The 21,394-nt window shown below is 43.9% G+C and overlaps 2 protein-coding genes across 10 annotated transcripts in view; one reads left to right on the top strand and one right to left on the bottom strand.

Moving 5' to 3' along the window:
• Positions 1–9,424, bottom strand: part of DEPDC5 (DEP domain containing 5, GATOR1 subcomplex subunit) — a 44,587-nt gene extending 35,163 nt beyond the window's left edge. For 5 of the 8 annotated variants that reach the window (XM_074554459.1, XM_074554465.1, XM_074554461.1 and 2 more), the window contains exons 1-15: positions 9,107–9,423; positions 8,430–8,547; positions 7,628–7,715; positions 6,873–6,919; positions 6,454–6,539; positions 5,575–5,658; positions 4,862–4,911; positions 4,322–4,391; positions 3,910–3,988; positions 2,915–2,976; positions 2,419–2,488; positions 1,932–2,004; positions 1,675–1,778; positions 1,283–1,357; positions 130–264 (exon numbers count right to left, since the gene is read on the bottom strand). In XM_074554459.1, coding sequence (XP_074410560.1) covers positions 130–264; positions 1,283–1,357; positions 1,675–1,778; positions 1,932–2,004; positions 2,419–2,488; positions 2,915–2,976; positions 3,910–3,988; positions 4,322–4,391; positions 4,862–4,911; positions 5,575–5,658; positions 6,454–6,539; positions 6,873–6,919; positions 7,628–7,715; positions 8,430–8,487 — 1,081 coding nt within the window. In that variant the 5' untranslated portion in view covers positions 8,488–8,547; positions 9,107–9,423. Of the gene's footprint in view, positions 1–129; positions 265–1,282; positions 1,358–1,674; positions 1,779–1,931; positions 2,005–2,418; positions 2,489–2,914; positions 2,977–3,909; positions 3,989–4,321; positions 4,392–4,861; positions 4,912–5,574; positions 5,659–6,453; positions 6,540–6,872; positions 6,920–7,627; positions 7,716–8,429; positions 8,548–9,106 lie in introns of all 8 variants that reach the window. The other 3 variants (XM_074554463.1, XM_074554464.1, XM_074554460.1) reach the window with 2 other exon arrangements.
• A 64-nt stretch (positions 9,425–9,488) lies between these two features.
• Positions 9,489–21,394, top strand: part of PRR14L (proline rich 14 like) — a 20,155-nt gene continuing 8,249 nt past the window's right edge. Inside the window, exons 1-4 of one of the 2 annotated variants that reach the window (XM_074554458.1) lie at positions 9,489–9,643; positions 10,878–11,370; positions 12,465–12,546; positions 13,759–13,824. In XM_074554458.1, coding sequence (XP_074410559.1) covers positions 10,921–11,370; positions 12,465–12,546; positions 13,759–13,824 — 598 coding nt within the window. In that variant the 5' untranslated portion in view covers positions 9,489–9,643; positions 10,878–10,920. Of the gene's footprint in view, positions 9,644–10,877; positions 11,371–12,464; positions 12,547–13,758; positions 20,024–21,394 lie in introns of both variants that reach the window. The other variant, XM_074554457.1, reaches the window with a different exon arrangement.

The following is a 21,394-nucleotide window of genomic DNA, read 5'->3' as shown; positions in this document are numbered from 1 at the left end:
CGAAAGAAGAACTGAAGCCTCTTCTCGTTCTTTGATTCGCGGGCTGCCCCAAGGTCACCCCGGGCCTTTCCAGGCCATCCAAACAGCCGAAACCGGGCAGGGGAGAGAGGCAGAGGCACAGCTCTTTACCATTGTCGATCATGCGCTGCTTGGTGAGGATCATGAGGAGCCGATCCACCTCGAACACGCCCACGCCGGGCGTGATCACCACCGACATCTGCCCCGTGCGGTCGAAGTTGCGGTTGATGTAATGCTTGTCAAACACTGCCAGAGAGAAATGCTGACTTTGGCAGGGTCCCCAAAGATGAGCAATCTGACTCCATGTTCCCAGATGGCTGATTTATTATTATATTATATATTATGTAATTAATATATTAAATACATAAGTTATAAAACTAATAAAACTAATATATAACATATATAAGTTATACAAGGTGTGTTGTCACAGACACATTTTCTGAAAAATCCTTTCCTTAGGATTTTTTCTCCTGAGAAGCTGTGAGGCCTCAGGAGCAAAATGTAAACATTGATTATCTGCTGCTGTGGAATGCAACAGGTGCATCTGTGATTGGTCTCATGTGGTTGTTTCTAATTAATGGCCAATCACAGTCAGCTGGCTTGGACTCTGTCTGAGACACAAGCTTTTGTTATCATTCCTTCTTTTTCTATTCTTAGCTAGCCTTCAGATGAAATCCTTTCTTCTATTCTCTTAGTATAGTTTTAATATAACATATATCATAAAATAATAAATCAAGCCTTCTGAAACATGGAGTCAAATCCACATCTCTTCCCTCATCCTGGGACCCCTGCAAACACCATCACAGTGTGTTATGTGTTGTGTTGTATGTGGTGTGGTGTTCTAAGAATACTTTACTAAAACTATACTAAAGAAAGAGAAGGACACAGACAAAAGGCTTAACAAGAATGAATAATAAAAACTCGTGACAGACTCCTCAGAGCCTTGACACACTGGCCATGATTGGCCATTAAGTAAAAACAATTCACATGTTGGATAAACCATCTCCAAACCACATTCCAAAGCAGCTTCCCAGCTTCCCAGGAAGAAATCCTGGGAAAAGAGAATTTTTCAGAAAATGTGACAGTGACAAGAAAGCAGGAATACTGTCAGAACACCCTGGATGTTTCTTTTCAGAGAAAGGCAGGCAATCCCCTAATATTCCCCTCCTCTTCACAGTGTTAAGGAAAAAGAAACATTAAGTCCACAGCCATTTAATGGCAGCTGCTTCAATGGTTGTATTTCTACCCATTGCTTGTAACTTACCATTGAATGAAAGATTTATAGCCTCCAGGTAGTTCCCTTGTGCTGAGGTAGAATTGTAACCTGATGGAAAGCCCTCTGGAAAAGTATTCAGAAAGGAAAAAACAAATCATCATTCCTGTATACTAGCTTTATATAATAAAAAACCCACAGAAAAATACATCTGTACTAAATACTATTGGTTCAAATATGTAAAAGGCAAAATGTAAATGGCAAAATTGATGTTATTAAGTTCCACAGAAAGACTGAGGCAAATTGCCCAGCCAGGAGAGCACTAAGTAGCATGACACCAGAATCCAACTAAAAATGGATAGTTTACTGACAAGCTAAAAATTAAAAAAAAAAAAAAGAGGAGAGAGCAAAGGATAAAAGCAGGGAAAGGAAGATTCTGGTACCTGCTTGCTCGAGTCGTACCAACACAGGATACTGGATGAAAAGCTTTTTAATGGTCACAAGCAAGGAGGTCCACTCCTCCCGCCTCTCATTCTGCACTACAACTCTAGAAAAAACACAGCCTGGTGAGGCCCAGGAAAGAAGCTATGAGGGGAAGTGAGAGGGGATGAACAAACTATAAAGAAATGCACAAAAGGGTGCATTGGGTGGCACATACACTGAGGGACAAGAGGTGAAAAGAACTGGGAGGAAAACATACTTGTAAAAATCTTCATAGAATCTTCCCTCGTGATCCTGCCGAATTGATGCACGATGTGTTTCAGGAAACTCATCTGAAATGGAAGGAAAAGCACATCTCATCTCATGCTCTTCTATAGAAATGACTAATCTTTTCCAGCCAAAAGCTGTTATTTCCATTTTAAAAAACAAACAGAAAACAAGAAAAGGCTTCCAGCAAGCAAACTAAAAACCAAAATACCTGGAGAAACATCAGACCTCCTATCTAATAAAAAACTGCTTTTAAACAAATATGACAGCTTGAGTATGAGGAAAATTTGCAACACTCTTCTATGTAAGGTTCTGACTGCAGTACTTTCATAACAATGGCTGTGTACCTACTGTGCTTGACAGAGAATACTTTGAAAATGGCAATTTTAAAAAAGAGAAGTTCCTGTCAGCCTGTGACCAACTTTCAAGAAATGAGATAGGTTTAAAAATGGAAACATGAAAACAGAGAATTTGCATACCTATAGATTTTGCTTCATAAAATGTTCTCGAAAATAGAACCACTGTCACTTCATGGCTGCAATTCTTCTCCTGTCCAGGAAGAACAAATGCAGAAAAAAACCATTAAAAGTCACATTTGGTAGAAAGTTGTGTATATACACATATAGGAACAGCTCTTCTTTGTTTCTACCTAGAAACAAAGGTAACTAACAAAACCTAGATTATTGCATTAATGGATCTGCATCAGTGCTCCATCTGTCTCTCTGAAATAACAAATGGTCTGTCCTGCAGATTCTGTGCTGCTTGGCCATATCAATTTACCAGGAGCACTCTCCACTACTCTCTAAAGAAGCTCCTCTCTGTAGTTGCCAAGATTTTTGTTAAGAAAACAGACAGTTGACACAGTTTATTTACACCCACAGCAATTTGATACTCTGATGTGTTACTGTTCAGAGAGATGTCCCCAACAATTACAGAAAAATAAAAAATTAAAACTGAACTCAATCAACTACTTACCTTCCATTTTGTGAAGAGGTCAGCAAGGAAACCATTCACAGCTTTCTCAAAGTATAGATCCCCTGCAAAATAAAAATTTCCTAAACATCAGATAACAATAGTTACTTCACCTATAGAAGTTAGATATGGGGCATATCTAACCCTAAGATTCTAGGACAATTATAATTATTAAATCTCAAGCAGCTGTGTGCATAATAAAGGACAATATCACTAAGATAAGATGGTAAAAAGATTTAAAAGCATGACTGTTTTATGATAAAAAGATTTAAAAGCATCATTTTTTTCAGAGGATGTAAACATGAGAATGCCAGAAGGATCAGACCTTTAACTCATTTTTCCAACACGTTTGCAGCATGCTGGGAAAGCATCTGTACTGTGTTTTAGGCAGACACTGCACAACTGATCCCCTGCTCTGAATTGAATAGCTGCCCAGTTCCATATGCCTAAAACACATGGTCAAAGGAAGTGGCAAGAGGTTTGCTAAAGAATTATGCCAGAAAAAAAATAGGATGACAACAGAGAAGTGACTCATTCTTAATGCCTGAAGTTGTAATTCTTCCAGCTGAAGTCACCAACCTCAACCTGGGCCAAGGCAGGTTTCACTTCCTCAAGAAGCCAATGTCACAGAAATCTAAAACATCAAGGTCCTCTCTGCACAGGACTTCCACACATTTCTGGCTTCAGGAATCACAAACTTGCACCTGCCCTCATCACCCAACATGTTGATATCCATAGAAAACCTTTCCAGTGCTCACAGCGATTTCATGGCTGAGATAGATAAGGGTACCCAGGCTCACAGGGACAGGACAAGGATGGCACAGACAGGGACAGCAATGGCGGGCACTGCAGGAAGAACCTAAGGAAATACCACAGCACGCCCTGGAGCACTGCTCAGGCCAAAGGCAGGATATTTTACTTTGCTGGAAGTGGCAGAAAAAAATAGCAGGAGCAGAAAGGACAGCTGTGACCATCCACAGCCACAGCTACCTACATACCATAAATATCAAAATCCCACATTTCACAGCTCATCTGGATGAAAATATAAACCATGGCAGAAGTGGAGCGGAAGACCACCTGCAAAGGAAGGCAAGACCTCCTTTAAAACCAAGCACATTCATTGGAAGGCCCAAATGAAGAGGTTAACTGCACAGCAACCCATACAACTGTGGCCCTTCCAAAACAGGCAAATTCCCCTCTGACAAGCTGCCTTTCCCCTCTAACAAGCCATTCCTAGCAGAGCTGAAGTTCAATAATGATTCCTTGTCCTGAACTTCCTGCCATTCTTCACCTCACAACACAGCCAATTGCAATGATCCATACAAATCTGCAGGCAAGGCAGAATTACAAAATCCTGGCAGGCAAGGAAAGGAAGGGAAAACTGCTTTCCCCTGTTTCCTGAGCTCTTACCCGGGTGTCCTCACTGATGTATCCACAAGTGACTTTCTCACTCTTTACCCACAGTTCACCTGCCTGGGCTCTGGAAGAAAAGAAGTGCAGAATATTTGAATATGAAGATTAGAGAATCAGTAATTGAGCAAGTAAGAGATGTACCAAAATCTGCACTCAAGGATGACTTATTTGGTTAAAATCCGATGTTTAACCCAAACTATGCCAGACAGCCATTTCCCTTTGCATCTGCACATTTTCTTGTCCCTGTGTCACCCCAAAAGCAACTGAAGTAATTCCCTCTGAATCATTAATACAGCTTGGGAAGGGGGGCAAATATTCAAATACACACGAGTGTAGCTGGCTGTCCTGCTATTAATTTCTTTTACCTCAAACCAGACAGAAGCCTTCCCATACCCCATGGTGCAAACAGAAATTTATAGATGAGTAAGAGAACAATGGAACATGAAGGATTTTTCAGAGAAGAGCCTCCAGCTGGATACTTAAAACTCATGAAGTTAAAGCAATAAACAACAGTAAGCCCTCAGAGGAGGCACTGACCTGATACCTGCAAATTCAACTTTTTGGGTGACATATGCACATGTGCTGACCTAGGAAAGAAGAGTTGCAGGTGTTAGAAGAAGAGCAGGCTCAGAGTGAGAAGAACAATGTACATAAAACCCACTGGCACTCAAACGTGATTTTTATGACAGAAGTCACAAAGTCCATTCAGTGTAGTTACTACTAATAGCTCAGCCTACAGAACCTCTGTAATAGACACAGAAAACCACTTTTAACACAGATCAGCTCTAACTGGGACCATCTGCCTAATTCACTGCACTTAGAGGAGCTACAGACTGCACTTCAGAGATGCAGGCAGCAGATACTCTAATAGCTGCTTATTAAGTGGTACTCTCAGAGAGGGGACACTTCAGCATACTTCTGCCTGAAAAACATTTGGACTCATTTCCTTCCAAATGTAGCAATCATTAAAATTCAGAACATAAGCAAAAAAACCTCTCTATACTCATTTTCAACGCCCAAGGCAGTAATTAAACTTATACCAGTGGAGTAGGAAATGATGGGATGTGTTTTTCTGCAGCATTTACACCCATTTCTCCAACTCTGATGTGCCACTCAAAGCACAAAATCCTCAGGAGCTGCAGGCACTGTCTTTGGCTCTCTGCATTTTGCAAAGCACTTCCTTTCATGCACAGCAAGCAAAAGAAAAGGTTCATCCCCTGCACCCTGCCCAAGGGCAGCAGGGGCCTTACCAAACTCTTCTTCAGCCTCCACATATCCCCACGCCCAATATACTGATCTTTAAATGTCAGCTCCACCAAGTCCAAGGTCACCTCCTGGGAAATGGATGAAAAACACTGCTTAGATTTTACTGGTTGTTGCTAAGTAGGGCAGCCCAATCTGTTCATTTAATAACCAAATGTTACAAGAAATGCCATTCAAAAGCAAGTCAATATCCCTAAACTGCAAGATAAAGGGGAAGCCCATACAAATAAATAACAAAGTTGTGCATGTACCTCAACTACTGTGAGTTGCAAAATCTTGCACAATGTGATCAGAAAAGCCCAAGGACTAAATCTGTACTATAAGTCTCAGTGCAGATTGGAAGCTGAAATAAATTATTGCCATTTTTCATTACATTAAGGAAACTTCATTTCCTGCAGACTTTTGTCTTGTGCAGAATGTAAGTTCAGACTGCAGCTCTTTTAACAGCTGGAACATTTACAGGAAATGCCCCTCTGTAAGAGGCTCTGTGGTACCAAATAATGCAAATCCAGGCCATGGCTCTTCTTCTGACTAGGCTACTTTCTGCTTTTCTTTATTGTGCCTGGTTCTCACGAATTTTTGAAATTTAAAAATATGTGAAATGTTCTACATTTCTACCAAGCTCTGTGGAAGTGGGATCATAGAGTTCAAAAAGAGAGCAGAGATTGCAGGGAGAGAAGCAACATATAACAAACCAACAAATAATTCAAAAGCCTAAGGCTCACTTTCTTAGAGAAGAAGACTAAATATCTTTCAACGAAAAATAAATGCCTTTCTTCCCCCAGACTACTGTAGATGGAAAGTCACAGGGCTGTAACTTGAGTTAATTAATGGAATAGATGGAAACAAGTGGCAAACCCACAGACCTTGGGGTCAACAACATTGACATGGACATCCTGGTAGGGCCGCAGGCGGAACACCTGCGCCACTGTCTGGTCCACACTGATCGTTTCTGCCAGGGAGCAAGAAAGGACAGCAGAGGGGTCAATGTCACCAACAGGTTCCAAGTGGTTTGCAGCTACAAAACCAGCACAGTCAGACTGTCATGAAACACACATTTCAGGCTAAAAAGTCAGGTTTGCTTAAACCATACTCATGTTACCCAAACAAAAGCAGATTTAGAACTAATTGCCCGTTTTCTGTTAAAATTCCAATCCTTCCCTTGCTAAACAGGCAAAGCATTGATTTTCAGATGAAATTAAATACACACACTAGTCAATTACAGGTACAGCCCAGGCACGTCACCCTTCATATGATATTGCTGTGCATAAGTCTCAAGTTTTACCTTTCTGCAGATCTTCCTTAAGTGACTTCACTTGGAGAAGCAGGGGACTAGCATGGAGAAGAGGAAAAAAAGCAGACAAGCTGAGGTACCAACAGTCTCTTTGGTAAATCACACACTCAAAACTATTTAGTAACATGGACCACAGGATGAGATGGAGAGAAACATTAATATTTTCTAGAAAGCTTCATGCACCATCCTCTCCACCTGTCTCTCTGTCTTGCTCCTTACACTCTTCATAATTACAAGGTACTCTTGAGGTAAAGATGAAACTACAAATGGGAAACCAGGTCACACAAGAACTTCTCAGATCCTCCCACAGGTTACTGCTGCCTTTCAGACAGAGGCTGCAGGATGAACAGGTTCATACAATAAGGCCACAAAATTTTAATTTTGCCTAGGATATACTGTAGGATAGGAGAATAATCCTTAAGTAACAGTAGAACTAGGAAGAGCATTACAGACATTGTCAATTCTATATTCAGGTGCTACTGGGCCTATGGAAGATGAGCAAACTAACACTAAACACAAGAATTTCATAAATTTTAATGAAGCACTCTTGAATGAAGCTAATTTTAATGAAGCACTCTTAATGAAGCTAAAGTTACCTCTTTACTTCTCTTTAGGCAGAAAAAATCATGACAGCATCCTGAGGCAAAGTGATGTCAGCCCCAAGAGCCTCTCACTCTAGAAAGCACTACACATGAACAGATCCTTTCAGTGCTCCAACCCCACTGATATCAGCAAAGAGAATTCACCTGTATTCATCATTGGGATGTGCAATTTCCACAACATCTCCCAGCTTGATTTGAAGAAATACTTTGGGATTCACCACCAGTTCATCATCTACAAGACATAAGGGAACGAGGGCAGTGAACAGCTATATACTAAACAGACACCTGCATGTTTACATACAACAGCTCAGCATACCAAGATGCTGATATTCCAAACCAAGATGAACACATCAGCAAAATGCTTTCTACTCCCCACATGACAGGGTCCCTACCCAGCCACTCCTGCAGGCACAAACAACTCAAATAACAGAACTTTCACAAAAGAAGTGTTCACAAAAGACTGTGTCTTATTTAGACAACCAGAATCATCTTCTGTACTTTTCATACAACAAACCAGCAGGAAAGTAGACAGCTATAGAATCTCAACAAGATTTATCAATGTGTAAATCTAGAAGCAGTGAACAATCCAATCAGTGGCACTGTTATTAGTGCTCAGAAACACATCCATGTGCAGCCATAAGTCACTGACATATGTGTCACTCCTTAGGGTGACTGAAACACCAGATTAAGAGAGAAGTGTGGCAACAAAAGGGGAGGAAGAAAAAAACAAAGCTATTTTATTTTTAGATACAATCTTTGTCTCTTCCAATAAACATTCATTTATTTTGCTGTATCCTGTTATTAGAAAGATCTTTCCAAACTCTGGCTGGAAATACTGCAAATACTGTTACATCTTCACTCTTTCACAACTGCAATTTTACAATAAAACAATTGTTTTCAATTAAGTGAGTGTTGATCTCACTGTTATGAGCAAGGGGATACTGACCACTGCCTCCAAACCCCTTCTTATGGATGACGAGCTTGTACACCTTGTTGGTTCTCATCTTGAGCTCCAGTTCCTCTCAGACGCTTCGAGCCAAGACGGTTAAAGGCATCTTGCATATCTAACACAGAAAGGAAAGCAAACACAGATCTGTTGACAATGCAGAACCATTGTTTATGTCCTGCACGTGAACCCAGCGCGCTGTCCCGGCCGATTTCACCGCGGCGTGGCAGAGCTGCGCCCAGCACAGGGGAGTGCGGGGCAGCTACAGGCACAGGCACAAGGAGAGAGTGTGCTAAAAGTGTGTTTTTCTAATAGATTAAAGGGTTGAGCTTGCAGAAGCGCTTACAGAAAGTCAATTACCGAGCTACAGAGTCGTGGTGGGAAAAAAGCCCCGTATAACTAACATTTGTTACAACAAACTCTATAACTTGGAACTGATGCGGGTCTGGAATGCAGCGCCGCTTGGTGCTGGGACCCGGCAGAGCCGCACCGGGGGCGCCTCAAAGAGCGGAGAGCAAACAAAGCCAAGCGGTTCCATTGCGCTGCCGTGCCTGTGGCATTAAACAGCCACGGAACCGCTGCGTCCGTTCGCTTACAGGGGAAGAGAATCGAATCGAGACACCCGAGTGCCTGCCCGGAGCAGCGGCGAGGGGCACACGGGCCGCCAGGGTCCTTACCCGCACGGGGGGCAGCAGCACAGAGCGAGCAGCGCGGCGGCTCACAGCAGAGCACGGGGGAAGGACACCGGGGAGAACGGTGTAGTCCGGGCGCCAAGGGAGCCCAGCCAACGCTCCGGGCCGCTCACAGTCCCGGGCAGCGCGGCCGGGGCCGGCCGTGCCACAGCAGAGCGGAGCGCGGCGCAGTCCCGGCCCTGCTCGCGGAGCGCCCAACGCGGGGCCCGGCCCGGCCCTGCCCCGGCGGTGCCGTCCCGCGGGTACCGCGCGGCACTTCCGCGTCCGGGGCCGCGCGCCACGTGACCCACGCACCGCCACCGTGGGAAGGAGCAGGGGACACGCCCACTACGGGGGCGGGGCATGTGAGACCCGGCCCGATGATGGGCGGGGCCGTTCGGGGGCGGGGCGGGCGCTGCCGGAGGCGGGGCCACAGCCCCAGCTGCCGGTTCCGCGCCGGGCCCGCCCCGGATGCGGAAGTGATGCGCGCGGGGCGGGGCGCGGCGGGCGCGCACAGCGGGGCCGGCGGCCGCCGCCGCTCAGGTAACGGCACCGGGCGGGGCGCGCCGGGCGGGCCCCGCCTCCTGCGCGCGGCGGGAGTTGAGCGGGCTCGAGTGGGCGGCGCGGGCCCTGCTCAGCACGGGCGCGGGGGAGACACAGCCGGCGGTTGTGTAATTACCGTGAGCGGCGATCTCCGGTGCGCCGCCGCAGGGCGGCTGCGGACCCTCGGTCCGGGCGGTGCGGGGGCTGCTGCCGCGGAGAAGGAGCGGGGCTCGGGGCCGGGTCTGTCGGCGCTGCTGCGGCGCTCGGAACAAAGCGTCGCCCCCGGTCCCGGCGCGGCTGGGCTCGGGCGGCACCGCCGGGACGGTGATGCTCTCCCGGGACCAGTGGGCTCCCGTGTTCCCGGGGGTCTGGTGCGAGTTTCCCCGGTGTCTGTACCGGCTGCTCCTGCTAGAGGAGCACGGAGCAGCGCTCGGCTGATGAGCCCGAGTTGCGGTAAACTGAGTCACTGGTGCTCCTCTAAGGCCTGGCTTAGCCCGGTGCTGTCCGTGAGCCTCCGGGACCGACTGACGGCGGCGTTTGCACGGCGGGGCTGTCCCGGAGCCGACAGCAGCGGTGCCAGCTCAGCCGGAGCTCCTGGCCCGTGCTCACAGAGCCGCTGCCGGTGTTCGGGTCCGGGCCCAGGAGGATCGGGAGCGGGGCTGTGTCCTGGCACCAGGCACCCTCTGCACTCCGGGACAGCACAGAGTGCTCACATGAGAGAAGCTCAGAGGCACAGGCCGATGGCTCAGACAGTGTTGGTTTGAGGCACAGAATGTGAAGAAAACTTGGAGCTTTTTTCCAAAGACTAGAAACGCATGAAAATCCCAGGAAATCCAACAGTGCTTTAGTTCTAGTGAAGGAGGAGGATGTCTGATACAAGCCCCAGTGATTTGCTTTATTATCTCTTCTCAGGTTATTCAGAAGATGTGGTTTAAATCTGCAGGGAGATGTTTGAATGTGAAAATGAGGCTTGGGAGTATCTATTTCACTTTATTCTCTTCATTTGTTCATGGAGCATTTCCTTAGATACTCAAATCTTCCTCAGCTCCTTTCTTAAAGACACATTTGGAAGTGTCTTTCTTAAACATATATACTTGAATCTTGAGAAAATTAAGCTTTTCCTTTTAATCTAGTCCAGAAGTTGGATTTCAGTGATCCTTGAGGATCCCTTCTAGCTCAGAGTTTTCTATGGTTCATCCAATGTTCGTTGATTTAACATTGCTTTTATTTTTAGGATAAACTGAAAAGCTCAGGGCAACTGATCTTCAACAGCCCTGATGCTCTCATCTGGGGTGGAGTCTCTCCTCGATTCCTCTGTGTCTGCTGTAACAGAGGAGTTGTACCCTGGGCTGCCAGAGAGCTTCTCCAGGGACCTGATGGCAGTGCCGGGGCCCAGCCTGGCCTTGGATGCGCAGTCGGACGGGCCGGTGCCCGTGCTGGCACACAGGGATGGGCCCTGGACTTCTGCCCTGGGAAACTTCTGCCACAACACACAGGATCTGGGTGACGTGCTCCAGGTGATTTCTCATGGGCCAGCAGAATCCTTTCCTGAAGAATTACTACAGGCTGGAGACCTTGCAGAGGATGAAAAAAGCAGAAAAAGACACTTTAGGAAATTAGACTGTTCTGGTGATGGGTACCAGAAAGAAGATGAAGAGGCACAAGGTGCTGAGGACCATCACGCTGAATGTTGTCCTTTAACTCTGGGGAAAAGTTGGTCAGAACAAGTAAGTGAATGCAGAAATGAATCCCTGCATGATATAATTTGAATTTAGGCTTAGAGTCACTAGGCAGTGGGTTTGGCAATGGGTTTCCTGGTTCTTTTTTGTGTCTTCTAGTATAGAATCATAAAGTGGTTTGGGTGGGATGAGGACCTTAAAGGTCATTTTGTTCCAACCCCCTGCCATGGGCAGGGACACCTTCCACCTGACCAGGTTACTCAGAGCCCCCTCCAGCCAGGCCTTGGGCACATCCAGGGGTGGGTGTGTGTGTCAGTGCCTGGATTATTGTGGCTCCAGTGAAAAATTAGACAATAATTCAGTAAACCAGCAGTATTTTAAAATACCAATGTTTTCACTTGCTTAAATACTGCTGGAATGGTGTAAGGCAGATATGTAACAGAAAAAGGTGCACAGCTGAGTGTTTTACCTTAATTATTGGGTGTTGCATAATTTCGTGCGTTTAATTCCAAATTTTGATATCTGTTTGATTTATCTGACTTTTTAAAAAAAAATTATTTATCACTTTTGTGAAATTAAAATTGTTAAATTCTTTATAGTCATTCAGTTTTAAAGATGAATTTTCACATATTTCTAAATGCAGGTGGTTTGGTTGTGGGATCATGGTTTGGTGGTTTTGCTGACAGATCTAGGTCACCTGTTCCAGGCTTTGTGGGTTTGAGTCCAAGGAATGGTAGAAGGCAAGTTCTAATAGAGACACATCTTCCCAGGAGTCTGGTGGTGGTGGTTTGGGGCTGTGAACTAGACATGCAGACTGGATTACTCTTCTCATTCCAATTTTTAACAATTTGCATTTTAAGCCATATACTTACATTTTAGCTGCCACATCACAAGACTTCATTGCTGATAAATACAGCAGTGGTTTGGGGATAAATCCTTTGAGCTTGTGTGAAGCCCTTGCAGTGCAAGGCTGCCTCTGGCCAGGGCTGATGTGTCTGGAGGTTTCTCAGTGAATTCCTTATTCTGAACTAACCCAGCTGAGCAGATGCAGTCTCTGAGACATGAGACACTTCACAAGATCTAACCATTTTTCTGTCTAAGCATAGCTAACCATGTCTGACCATGTGTCTGTCTTGTTTCAGGAGGACTCTCACCTAAATGAGCAAGAGGCAAAGTCTTTGAGAACCTATTGCACTGAAATTACAGGATCTCTGAGGAGAACAGGTAGTTATTTTAGCTGTACATCTCCATCCAGCCCCTGATTCTCTCCCAGTTATTTATTGTTGATTTCAAACAGATGAGTGATTGTGAGATGGCTCATTTAGAAAGTATTACCCTGTGTAACTGTAACACTATCAAAACTTAATGCTGTACTTTCTCCTGGCAGGGTATGTACTTGCCTCAAGACCTTTTCTGTAGAAGATGTGGTTTAGTTATTTGTTTCCAAAGCAGAAGAGGTTTTTTAATAGCAGATGTTTTGTATTTCCTTTTGTTTCAAAGATGGAGTGCATGAGAGCAGGAATAGCACATATATATAAAAAACTATTACTCATTCATTTTTGAGTGTTCTAAAAAATACAATTGAAAGTGCAGAATCCAAAGAAAGAGGACAGTTCAAGTAATTATTAATTTCATTACAATTCCTCCATAATTTTCTAGCTCCAAGTACTTTGGTCACTTTGCCTGTATCTAGTAATTATTTTCTTTTCCCTCTCTGCTATCTTTACCTAAACTTGTGTTTAGCTTGCAAATGCCATCTAGTCTTGGTGCTTGCTAGGAAAGAGGGAAAAAATCTGCAGAAGTCTGAGTAAATATTTTCCCTGTGAAGTTTTGAGTATGAAGATATTCTACAGTAACTGTATTTTTTTTAATTAGCACCTTCCTTGTGATTTTACAGAAGAAACTTTATGAATAATCCAAATTGCTTGGGCAGATGAGATATGTCTTGTTTTCCTGTGGATGAGTTAATGACAGACATGTCTCCTAGGAAAAAGAAATGGAAATGGCCACACAATTCCAGCCCTATTTCTAGGCTGGAGCAGATCAAGTCCCAGCCTATGTTCAATTTTGATCTTACAAAGAAGCATTATTTTAATGTTGGCCACGGCTTCCTGTGTGTTAAGTTACAGGACCTGCATTCACCTAGCTTGATGTTAGAGGAATCTGAAATGTGCAGGGCTTGGAATGCCTGCTGCTCATGGAAATGTCTGTAGTGAAAAGGATTGGTTTTGTTACCATAGCATTGTGGTGGAATAGTTTGTTTTTTCCTCTAAAGACTTGTACTAAAATTGTTAGCATCAGTTGTCACTTTTAAGAACATTTGGTAACCAACACTGCACAGAGTGTTGTGTGCAACAACAAAGGGTATTTAATAAGCTGAATGCCTTCTAAATTTAGCATATAATTCTGATTTGCTCTATTTTTTTTCTTATGCAGAAGAAAACCAAGCAAATGTTCAGGTGACAGCTGAAACTCTGCCAAAGCTCACTGAAGAAGTACAAGGTATGAAGGCTGATGGGACTAGGATATTTAGTAAAGCAGGATACAGGAGTGACAGAGTGAGTACAGGTCTTCCACCCGAGGGCAATCAATGCCCACTCATGGCCAGAGCTGGGGTTTCAGAAACCAGCATCTTAGGGTTTTTAGGGCCTTTAAAAGTCATGGACGTTGGAGCAGCTGCAGATCATCCACAAAAAACAAGTGACTATGGTGGGTCAGAAGCCCGTGCTGCCATGCCCTTGGGAACAGGGGGGAGTGGTGTGTCTGTGTTGGAGGTCAGAGAAGAAAAGTTACCCAGACAAAATCCGCTTAAGGAATTCAGTACGTCATTTGGGAATTGCCAGAGTTGTCAGCAGGATGAAGAAAATGATGCTTATGACTTCTTTAAGGGTCCTGTACCTGAACAAAAGGCACCTCAGGAGGTGTTCTCAGCAGAAAGCTGTAGAACACTCTCCACACAAAGATCTAAAGTTTTATGTCCGGTTCTGAAAAGCAGCTGTTATCTGGACTTGGGAAATGTGCCACCAGAAGGCAGTTCTGCAGTTCACAGAATTCTCAGTGAAACCCCCCAGAAGTACCTTCCCCAAAACATCAAACACCACACTCTTTATGATCACGGAACTGGGTTTTTAAAAAGCCAAACCTCCACATCTGCACCACTAGAGAAGATCTCAGTGGTAAGGAAAAAAGGATTATCTAGTGCAAGACCTGATCCTAGGGAATTAAGTGCTGCTATAGGAAAATCATGCAGCTCTGAATCTGAAGAAGCTGCTGAAGTCTGGAGAAGAATTGCTGTGGGAGATAACGTTGAAATTTGTAGCTGGCCTGAAGCTCAAAAGGCTGCTAACTCTGAGCAGTGTCATTCTCCAGTTTTTAGTTCTGTTGCTTCATCTCCTGAGGAGTTCTCAAAAGAAAAATTTAAAATATTCCCATCAGAAGGTGAGAAGCTGAAAAAGGACCAGTGGCAATTCTCTGTCAGTGACCCATGCAAGAATGATACAACAGAAAATAGTTTGTGGGTGGAAACGAGTACCATTGCTCCCCATGAAACTGGGCAGAGAGACATCTGCTCTGACAGTACTGCCAACAAAATCCCTCCTCTCGGTAACCACAGCTGTCTTCAGCTTGGTACCAAGCTAGGAAAAGACTCACCCAAGGCACAACTGCTTGAAAAGGAATCTGGGAGCAATAAAACATCAGAAGAGTTGGCTGGTGGTTTAGCTGGAGCTGCAGAAGCTGATGGTAATAACAGATTATCCACTGGGAAGAAAACAAATTTGTTTTATACACTAAATGTAACTCTACCTCCTGTTTTACAAAAATCAAGAGAACCTCATTATAAGGAGTGTCTTCCTTGTACTAATAATGAAGTTTCATGCAGGGACAAGGCCTGGGATAACTGGTCTAGAAAAGAATTAATTGCTGCTTCCGGAACACCAGTGGGAAAAGTTGCTGAAGTTTTGCTTCATAAAGACAAATTCAAGTCTTCTGTAAATTCCATGACTTTTGATAGCCCTAATACAGCAAGCAGAGTATCCCAAATGAATATAAAGTCTTCTGCAGGAAATATGGAGAGAATGGTCATTGGTTTAGAAAATGAACATTGTCACACATGGCTTTATAATAACAAGAGTACAAAAAAACAGTGTACAGCTGCCAGCACTTCCTGTATTTTATCAGGGAGTACATGTGGGGATGAAGTTTTCCTGAACAGTCAGTCTTTTGGTGTTGAAGTTGCTAAGATTGAAGAAAATGATCATTTGGAAGGAGTGTCTTCATCAGGATATAACAGTAAAGAGGCAATGACCTTTCCAAAAGCACGTGGATCTCTTCTTTGGGAAAATGACTGGGGCAGCAGAGGTAGAGCTCTACATGGTACAAATTATATTTCCACAGGAAAAAACATGTTTTGCTCAGCATATACTGCAGAGAAGTCTGCTGCTACCTTGGCAAGAGGTGAGGTTTCAAATGAGAATATGGAGGTTGTGGAACAATTTGATCTTTGTAAAGCAATGTGCAGTGAAATTGTTTGTGACAGAGATGAGGCAAAAGAACACATTGGCATGTGTGCTTCCCAGATAGAGCAGTTTGATAAAACAAAAGCTGTGGATTCCCCCAATGCTCCTGAAGGCAATCAGAGAAATAGGACTCGTCAACAGCTGTTCATCAGATCTAACAAAAACACCTGTGCTCATAATTTTGGATTTTACAACTCTGTGTTAGGCCCATGGAAGAGAGAACATGGGCAGGAAGAAATGCCATTGCTCCCAGCTGATCCCTCTGAGTGTGACCCACAGGCAGCCCTGGACAGCGGGAACGTTCCAACACCACGTGCTGAGGAGACCCTCTGTCCCTTGGGAAATCCATTTCATCCCTGTCAGAGTGAGTGTGATGTCCCAGTGCTGGGCAGTGAGCAGCATTTAGAAAGTTTAACCAACCAACCAAACACTGGCTCACAAAGCACAACCGGTTCTGTGGAAAGAGACAAAACTGATCCCAATCACAGTGAAGAGGTTCTGCTAAGAACAGGTGGTGACCTGCCTCTGTTAGACCATAAACATGCAAGGGAAACCAGGTTTAAAGGAGCTGTACCAGACAATGTAATGGGTTTGGACTCTTTAATTGGTGTGAAAAATGAAGATTCTTCAGGATCCATGGACTCCATTAGTGATCTGATTGAAGAGAAGACAATCAGACTACAAGAACATGAGAACAGATGTGAAAGAAACAATAAAGGAGCTCTTGAAGAAAACGTTTCTGATGACAAAGCACAGTGCTCACAGCAGGCTCGTTTTATCCAATGTGCAAAAGAGCAAGCAGAGCTGGTGTTTGCAGGAAACAAAATGCAGCAATCTTTGCCAAAGATAAAGTGGTTGGTGGAGAACCAGGAAAATACAATTAGTGCTCAATTTCTGCCCATTTCATCAATTCATGGGAGTCTCTCACACAAGCCAGAAAACAGGAATATGCTTTCAGATACAGAAAACAGAGAAAGTCTGAGTATAAATCCTATCTTAAACAACTTTCACCCACAGTTAACTATTGAGCCTGGTAAAGAAACTGATGCTCAAAGTGGCATTGGTCCATCTCATTTTGGAAAGTTTGACATCCAGGAATCTTGTGTTGAGACTCAGGCAGATTCAGAAACTGTGTCAGCTCTGAACTCTCACATCTCTCTGCCTGAGAAAGAAAAGCTGTGTATGTCACCCAAGAGTACACAAAGAGATAATTGTCATTCATCTTCAGCTGAAGTTTTTAGCAAAGATACTTCAATGACAAAAATCCTTTCTGTAACAATTTCTGTTAAGAAAAAAATGAGCAATACTGAGGTTCCATCTTCAGGGAATGAATCAGCAGCTGGCTCTCTGAATGGTGCCAAAAGCTCAAGAGTTTGTGCCCACAGCAAAGAAAGCCTGAAAGGTGAGGGGGTTTGCATGCCAGCTGGGAAAGACATGGACATGAGCTCACCAAAAAGTCCTCCTGGTCAAGAGAAGGTTAAGAATACAGATAAGCCAGAAAATATAAATGTGCTGTCAGGTACAGGAAACAGAGAAGGTCTGAGTATAACTCCTATCTTAAATAACTCTCACCCACTGTTAACTTTTAAACCTGGTAAAGAAACTGATGCTCAAAGGGGTATTTGTACATCCCATTCTGAGAAGTTTGACAGCCAAGAAACTTCTAGTAAGACTCAGGTGGTTTCAGAAACTGTGTCAGCTCTGAACTCTCACATCTCTCTGCCTGAGAAAGAAAAGCTGTGTATGTCATCTGAGAATCCACAAAGAGATATTTCATCTGCAGACAAAAAAATTAGCAACGATACTTCCATGACAAAAATCCTTTCTGTAACAATTTCTGTTAAGAAAAAATCCAGCAATATTGAGGTTCCATCTTCAGGGAATGAATCAGCAGCTGGCTCTCTGAATGGTGCCAAAAGCTCAAGAGTTTGTGCCCACAGCAAAGAAAGTCTGAAAGGTGAGGGGATTTGCATGCCAGCTGGGAAAGACATGGACATGAGCTCACCAAAAAGTGCTGGTGAAGAGAAGTTGAAGAACACCTGTGTACAAGAGATGATAGGAAAAGAGGAAGCCCCTAGAGGAAAGCTGCCCAAAGATTGTTCATGGGACTTGTTGGAAGATTCTGAAGAGTCTGGTAGCAAAATAGTCCCCCTCAGGATTGAGAATTATGGAAAGGTTTTGGAAGAAATCCCAAGATCCAAATTCAATAGTCTTTCAGAAGAAAGACAGAATGATACAAAGCTCCCAAACTCAGCAGGTACCAGTGTACTTTCAGAAACTGTGCATGACTGTCAGGCTGGAGCTGTATCTGCCCCAGAGGCTGCCCCAGAAGTGCAGGATGATGCAACGCCCACGTTTTCTCCTCCTCTGAGCACACTATCAGACAGCTGCAAAGAACCATCCCCAAACTGTGTGGTTTGCAGTGAAGCGTGTGTGCCTTACAAATTGAATGCATGGAGCAAAGATAATGTAAAGGAAGTAACAGAAAGCCAGGACAAAATACCAACAGGTGCAGTTTGCAAGGAAAATGGGGCTTTATGTTCAGAGAGAGCTGATCAAATAGAGGAACGTCAAGTATTGATACAGAAGAAGGATGGAAAGATGGAAGCACATCAGTTGGGCAAGGCACAACAAGAACAGAAGTTAGAACATCAGGAGAAAGCAAAAATCATACTGCAGCCAAGTGTGCTGCACAGTTCTGAACTGTTATGCAGCTCTTCTGAGTTGATGACATCCAGAAGTACAAACTTGGGGGGTCCTTCAGAGGAGATTGCTGCTGTAAGAGGCAGTGAAAGTAAACTATGTAGCACTTTACAAGAAGTTAAAAGGCCAAAGATTACCACAGATTTTATTAGCTCACAGTTTTTGAAGACTCAGGATTCAGAAATGAAAAACCTGAACCTTAATTTAGGGTATGATGGGATCCCTGGTGCCTTTGGAACTACAAATAAACGAAGAGGAACTACAAATAAACTTCCATTAAAAATACAACCTGGAAGGACATGCAAAAAAGTTCGCACATTGTATCAGCTAAAAACTGTAACAAAAATGAAAACAATGAAAAGTTCACCTGTCTCTGAGATTCCCCTGGAAATATTCCCTAAACAGGAAAACCCGCTTCTGGAATCTTTGTACTTTGCATGTAAAGCACCGACAGTGGAAAAGGACACAGCCATGAGATTTGTGCATATGCCAAGGCAGAGGGCCAAAAGGTGCAGTTTGTTGAACAGCTTGAAATTTAGAAAATGTACCAAAGAACCAGCATTGCTGAGCAAGTTGTCTGCAATGGCCAGCAAGCTCCTGGCCCCTGCCAAAAGCAGCCGTGACTTAGAACCTCTGCCATCTTCTTCTGAAATTCTTCCAGTGCGTGACAGGTACAGCCAATGCAGATCTAAAAATCTCTTGGAAGCCTTTTCTTGCATTAACAGGAACGTACACTCACGCTGGGCTGACAGCTGCTGCACCAAGATGTTCAGCTTTCAGCCTTTGGCACTTTATCCTGTAGAAACTACCAAAATATTTTCTTCAGATTTAAGCCACGAGCCTCCAGCCCCTTTCTTGGACACCTCAGTTTTCCCAATTTCTTGCCACATAAAATTGAACTCCAGTCCTGTGACAGACCTCAGAGGGATTACATCCCAGCACTCTGTACAGCACAGCCCAGTTTTCAGAGAAACTCCAGCACCAGCTTCAAAGTGGACTTTGTCTTTTCTCTTTTCTCAGAGCTGTTCAGATACAACAGCTTTCCATTTCCAGGAAGATTCCTGTGTAAATAATGATCTTCATTCCTCTCACTCCACAACAACCCCCAGGACTGTTGCTGTTCATCCTGATCCTGGAAGAAACACTGGAGCTGGAAGAAGAGGAGGTTGTTCCAGGCTCGGCCTTCACACAGTTTTGGCACTTTCTTCCCCTGGATGTTACAGGATTTGGACAAGAAGAAGAAACTTAACCAGCCATATTCCTACCATCCAGAGACTGTTTATGTCCCAGCTGGCCCAGGGTTTGAAAGGGGCCAGGCTGCCGAGCTGTGTCCCCCAAGGCCTGGTGTCCTCACTGCCCTACTCCCTGGGCAGGGTGTTGTCCATATGGAGTCAGCACGGTCCCGCTGTCTGTCCTTCCGAAATCACTCCTCTCCTTTCCAGTCACTGCAAGTGGCAGCCAAGTGTGGCCATCGACAACAGGTAAAACCCATCACCTTATTTCTGAGAGTAAATGTGTGCAGGGTATATTCTTGCTCCTCTTTGGGAGGGAGAGGGTGATTGCAGCTTGCACTGGAGCGTCAGTTTCTCCTGTTCCAGATCTGCACATTCTGCTCCAGGAATGGCTCAGCGTGGATGATCCTTTCTTACAGAACAGTCTTTTAGCTGAATTTAAATATATTTGCCTTCGCTTCTTTAATACTGTCCTGTTTTGGCAGAATGGCTAACTCTATTTTCTTCTCCCTTGCAAAATATACACACCATGCATCAGAGTATATAATGCAAAAGGTGAGCTACTTCATTAGGTCTATTCTGAGTGACTGCAGAGGAACTGGATTTCTGAGGTAGGAAAGTTTTTTTCAGAGGTCTGAGCCACAAAAACCCCTTGGAACCACTGTAAAATGCTCAATATCAGGTCAGGAAGAATTGTAAAGGGTGGGGGGATGTCATTCAGTAACATTTTTAATTGTATTCCATGACCATTCTATGCTAATTGAAACCTCTTTATGCATGCTATGGATTTTCATATGTGACACTGGCACAAGCAAATGTAGCTCCAGTTAATATTGTAATGAATTTTTCTGTGTGTCAATCTTGGTACAAGTGGGAAGAGGACTGAAATCTACTTTCCATATTTAACTTTACTTTGCTATGAGCATTTAAGATCATTTTGCTAATAAAAAGAATGAAAGAAGTTCCTAGCTCTGCTCCAGGATTTTTGCATGCCCTTGAGCAAAGATTTTGCCCTTTATCCCTCAGTAACACGGGGCAGTTCAGTCCCTGATTTTGTCCCCTTGCATTTCCTGGGCAGAGAGCTTCATGAGCACTGCACCAAAGTCTGTTTAATTAATTGGTTTGATTAGTGTGGCAGTCTGTGGAGAGCTGTTGAATTTAGCCTATGTCACTGATTGACACAAATATAACCAAAAATCTTGCCAGATAACAAATGCTGCAATTTGCTTTGTATAAATGGGTAACATACCTAAAAGTTTCTCTCTTGTTAATATAAATTGTAATGTCTGCCAAAGGTGTGTATGTGTATGAGGCAGATGTAAATCTGTCCCGCTCAGCTGTTTGGTACATAAATATTAGAGGTATGTTTGGTGCAGTATAAAAGCCTTTTCAGCTCCCACTATGACAGAAATTCTTGCCTGTTTTAAGATAATTAAAAATCAGAAAAATCAAAAAGTTCCCTGCAGGCCATTTTCATCTGGAAAAGATTTGTTCTCTTTAGAATATTTCACTCACAATTTGTGTTCTCAATAAAAAGGAGAACAGGGAACTAAAGTAGTTGCCCTACCTAATTTCCACTGTCCCTTCCACTATCAGTAATAAAGCATTCTTTCACTGAAG

The sequence above is a fragment of the Zonotrichia albicollis genome, chromosome 18, assembly GCF_047830755.1.
Source record: "Zonotrichia albicollis isolate bZonAlb1 chromosome 18, bZonAlb1.hap1, whole genome shotgun sequence".
In the NCBI taxonomy this organism is placed as follows: Eukaryota; Metazoa; Chordata; class Aves; order Passeriformes; family Passerellidae; genus Zonotrichia; species Zonotrichia albicollis.
The sequence above is the reverse complement of the archived record's forward strand: the minus strand, read 5'-3'. Positions and strand labels throughout refer to the sequence as shown.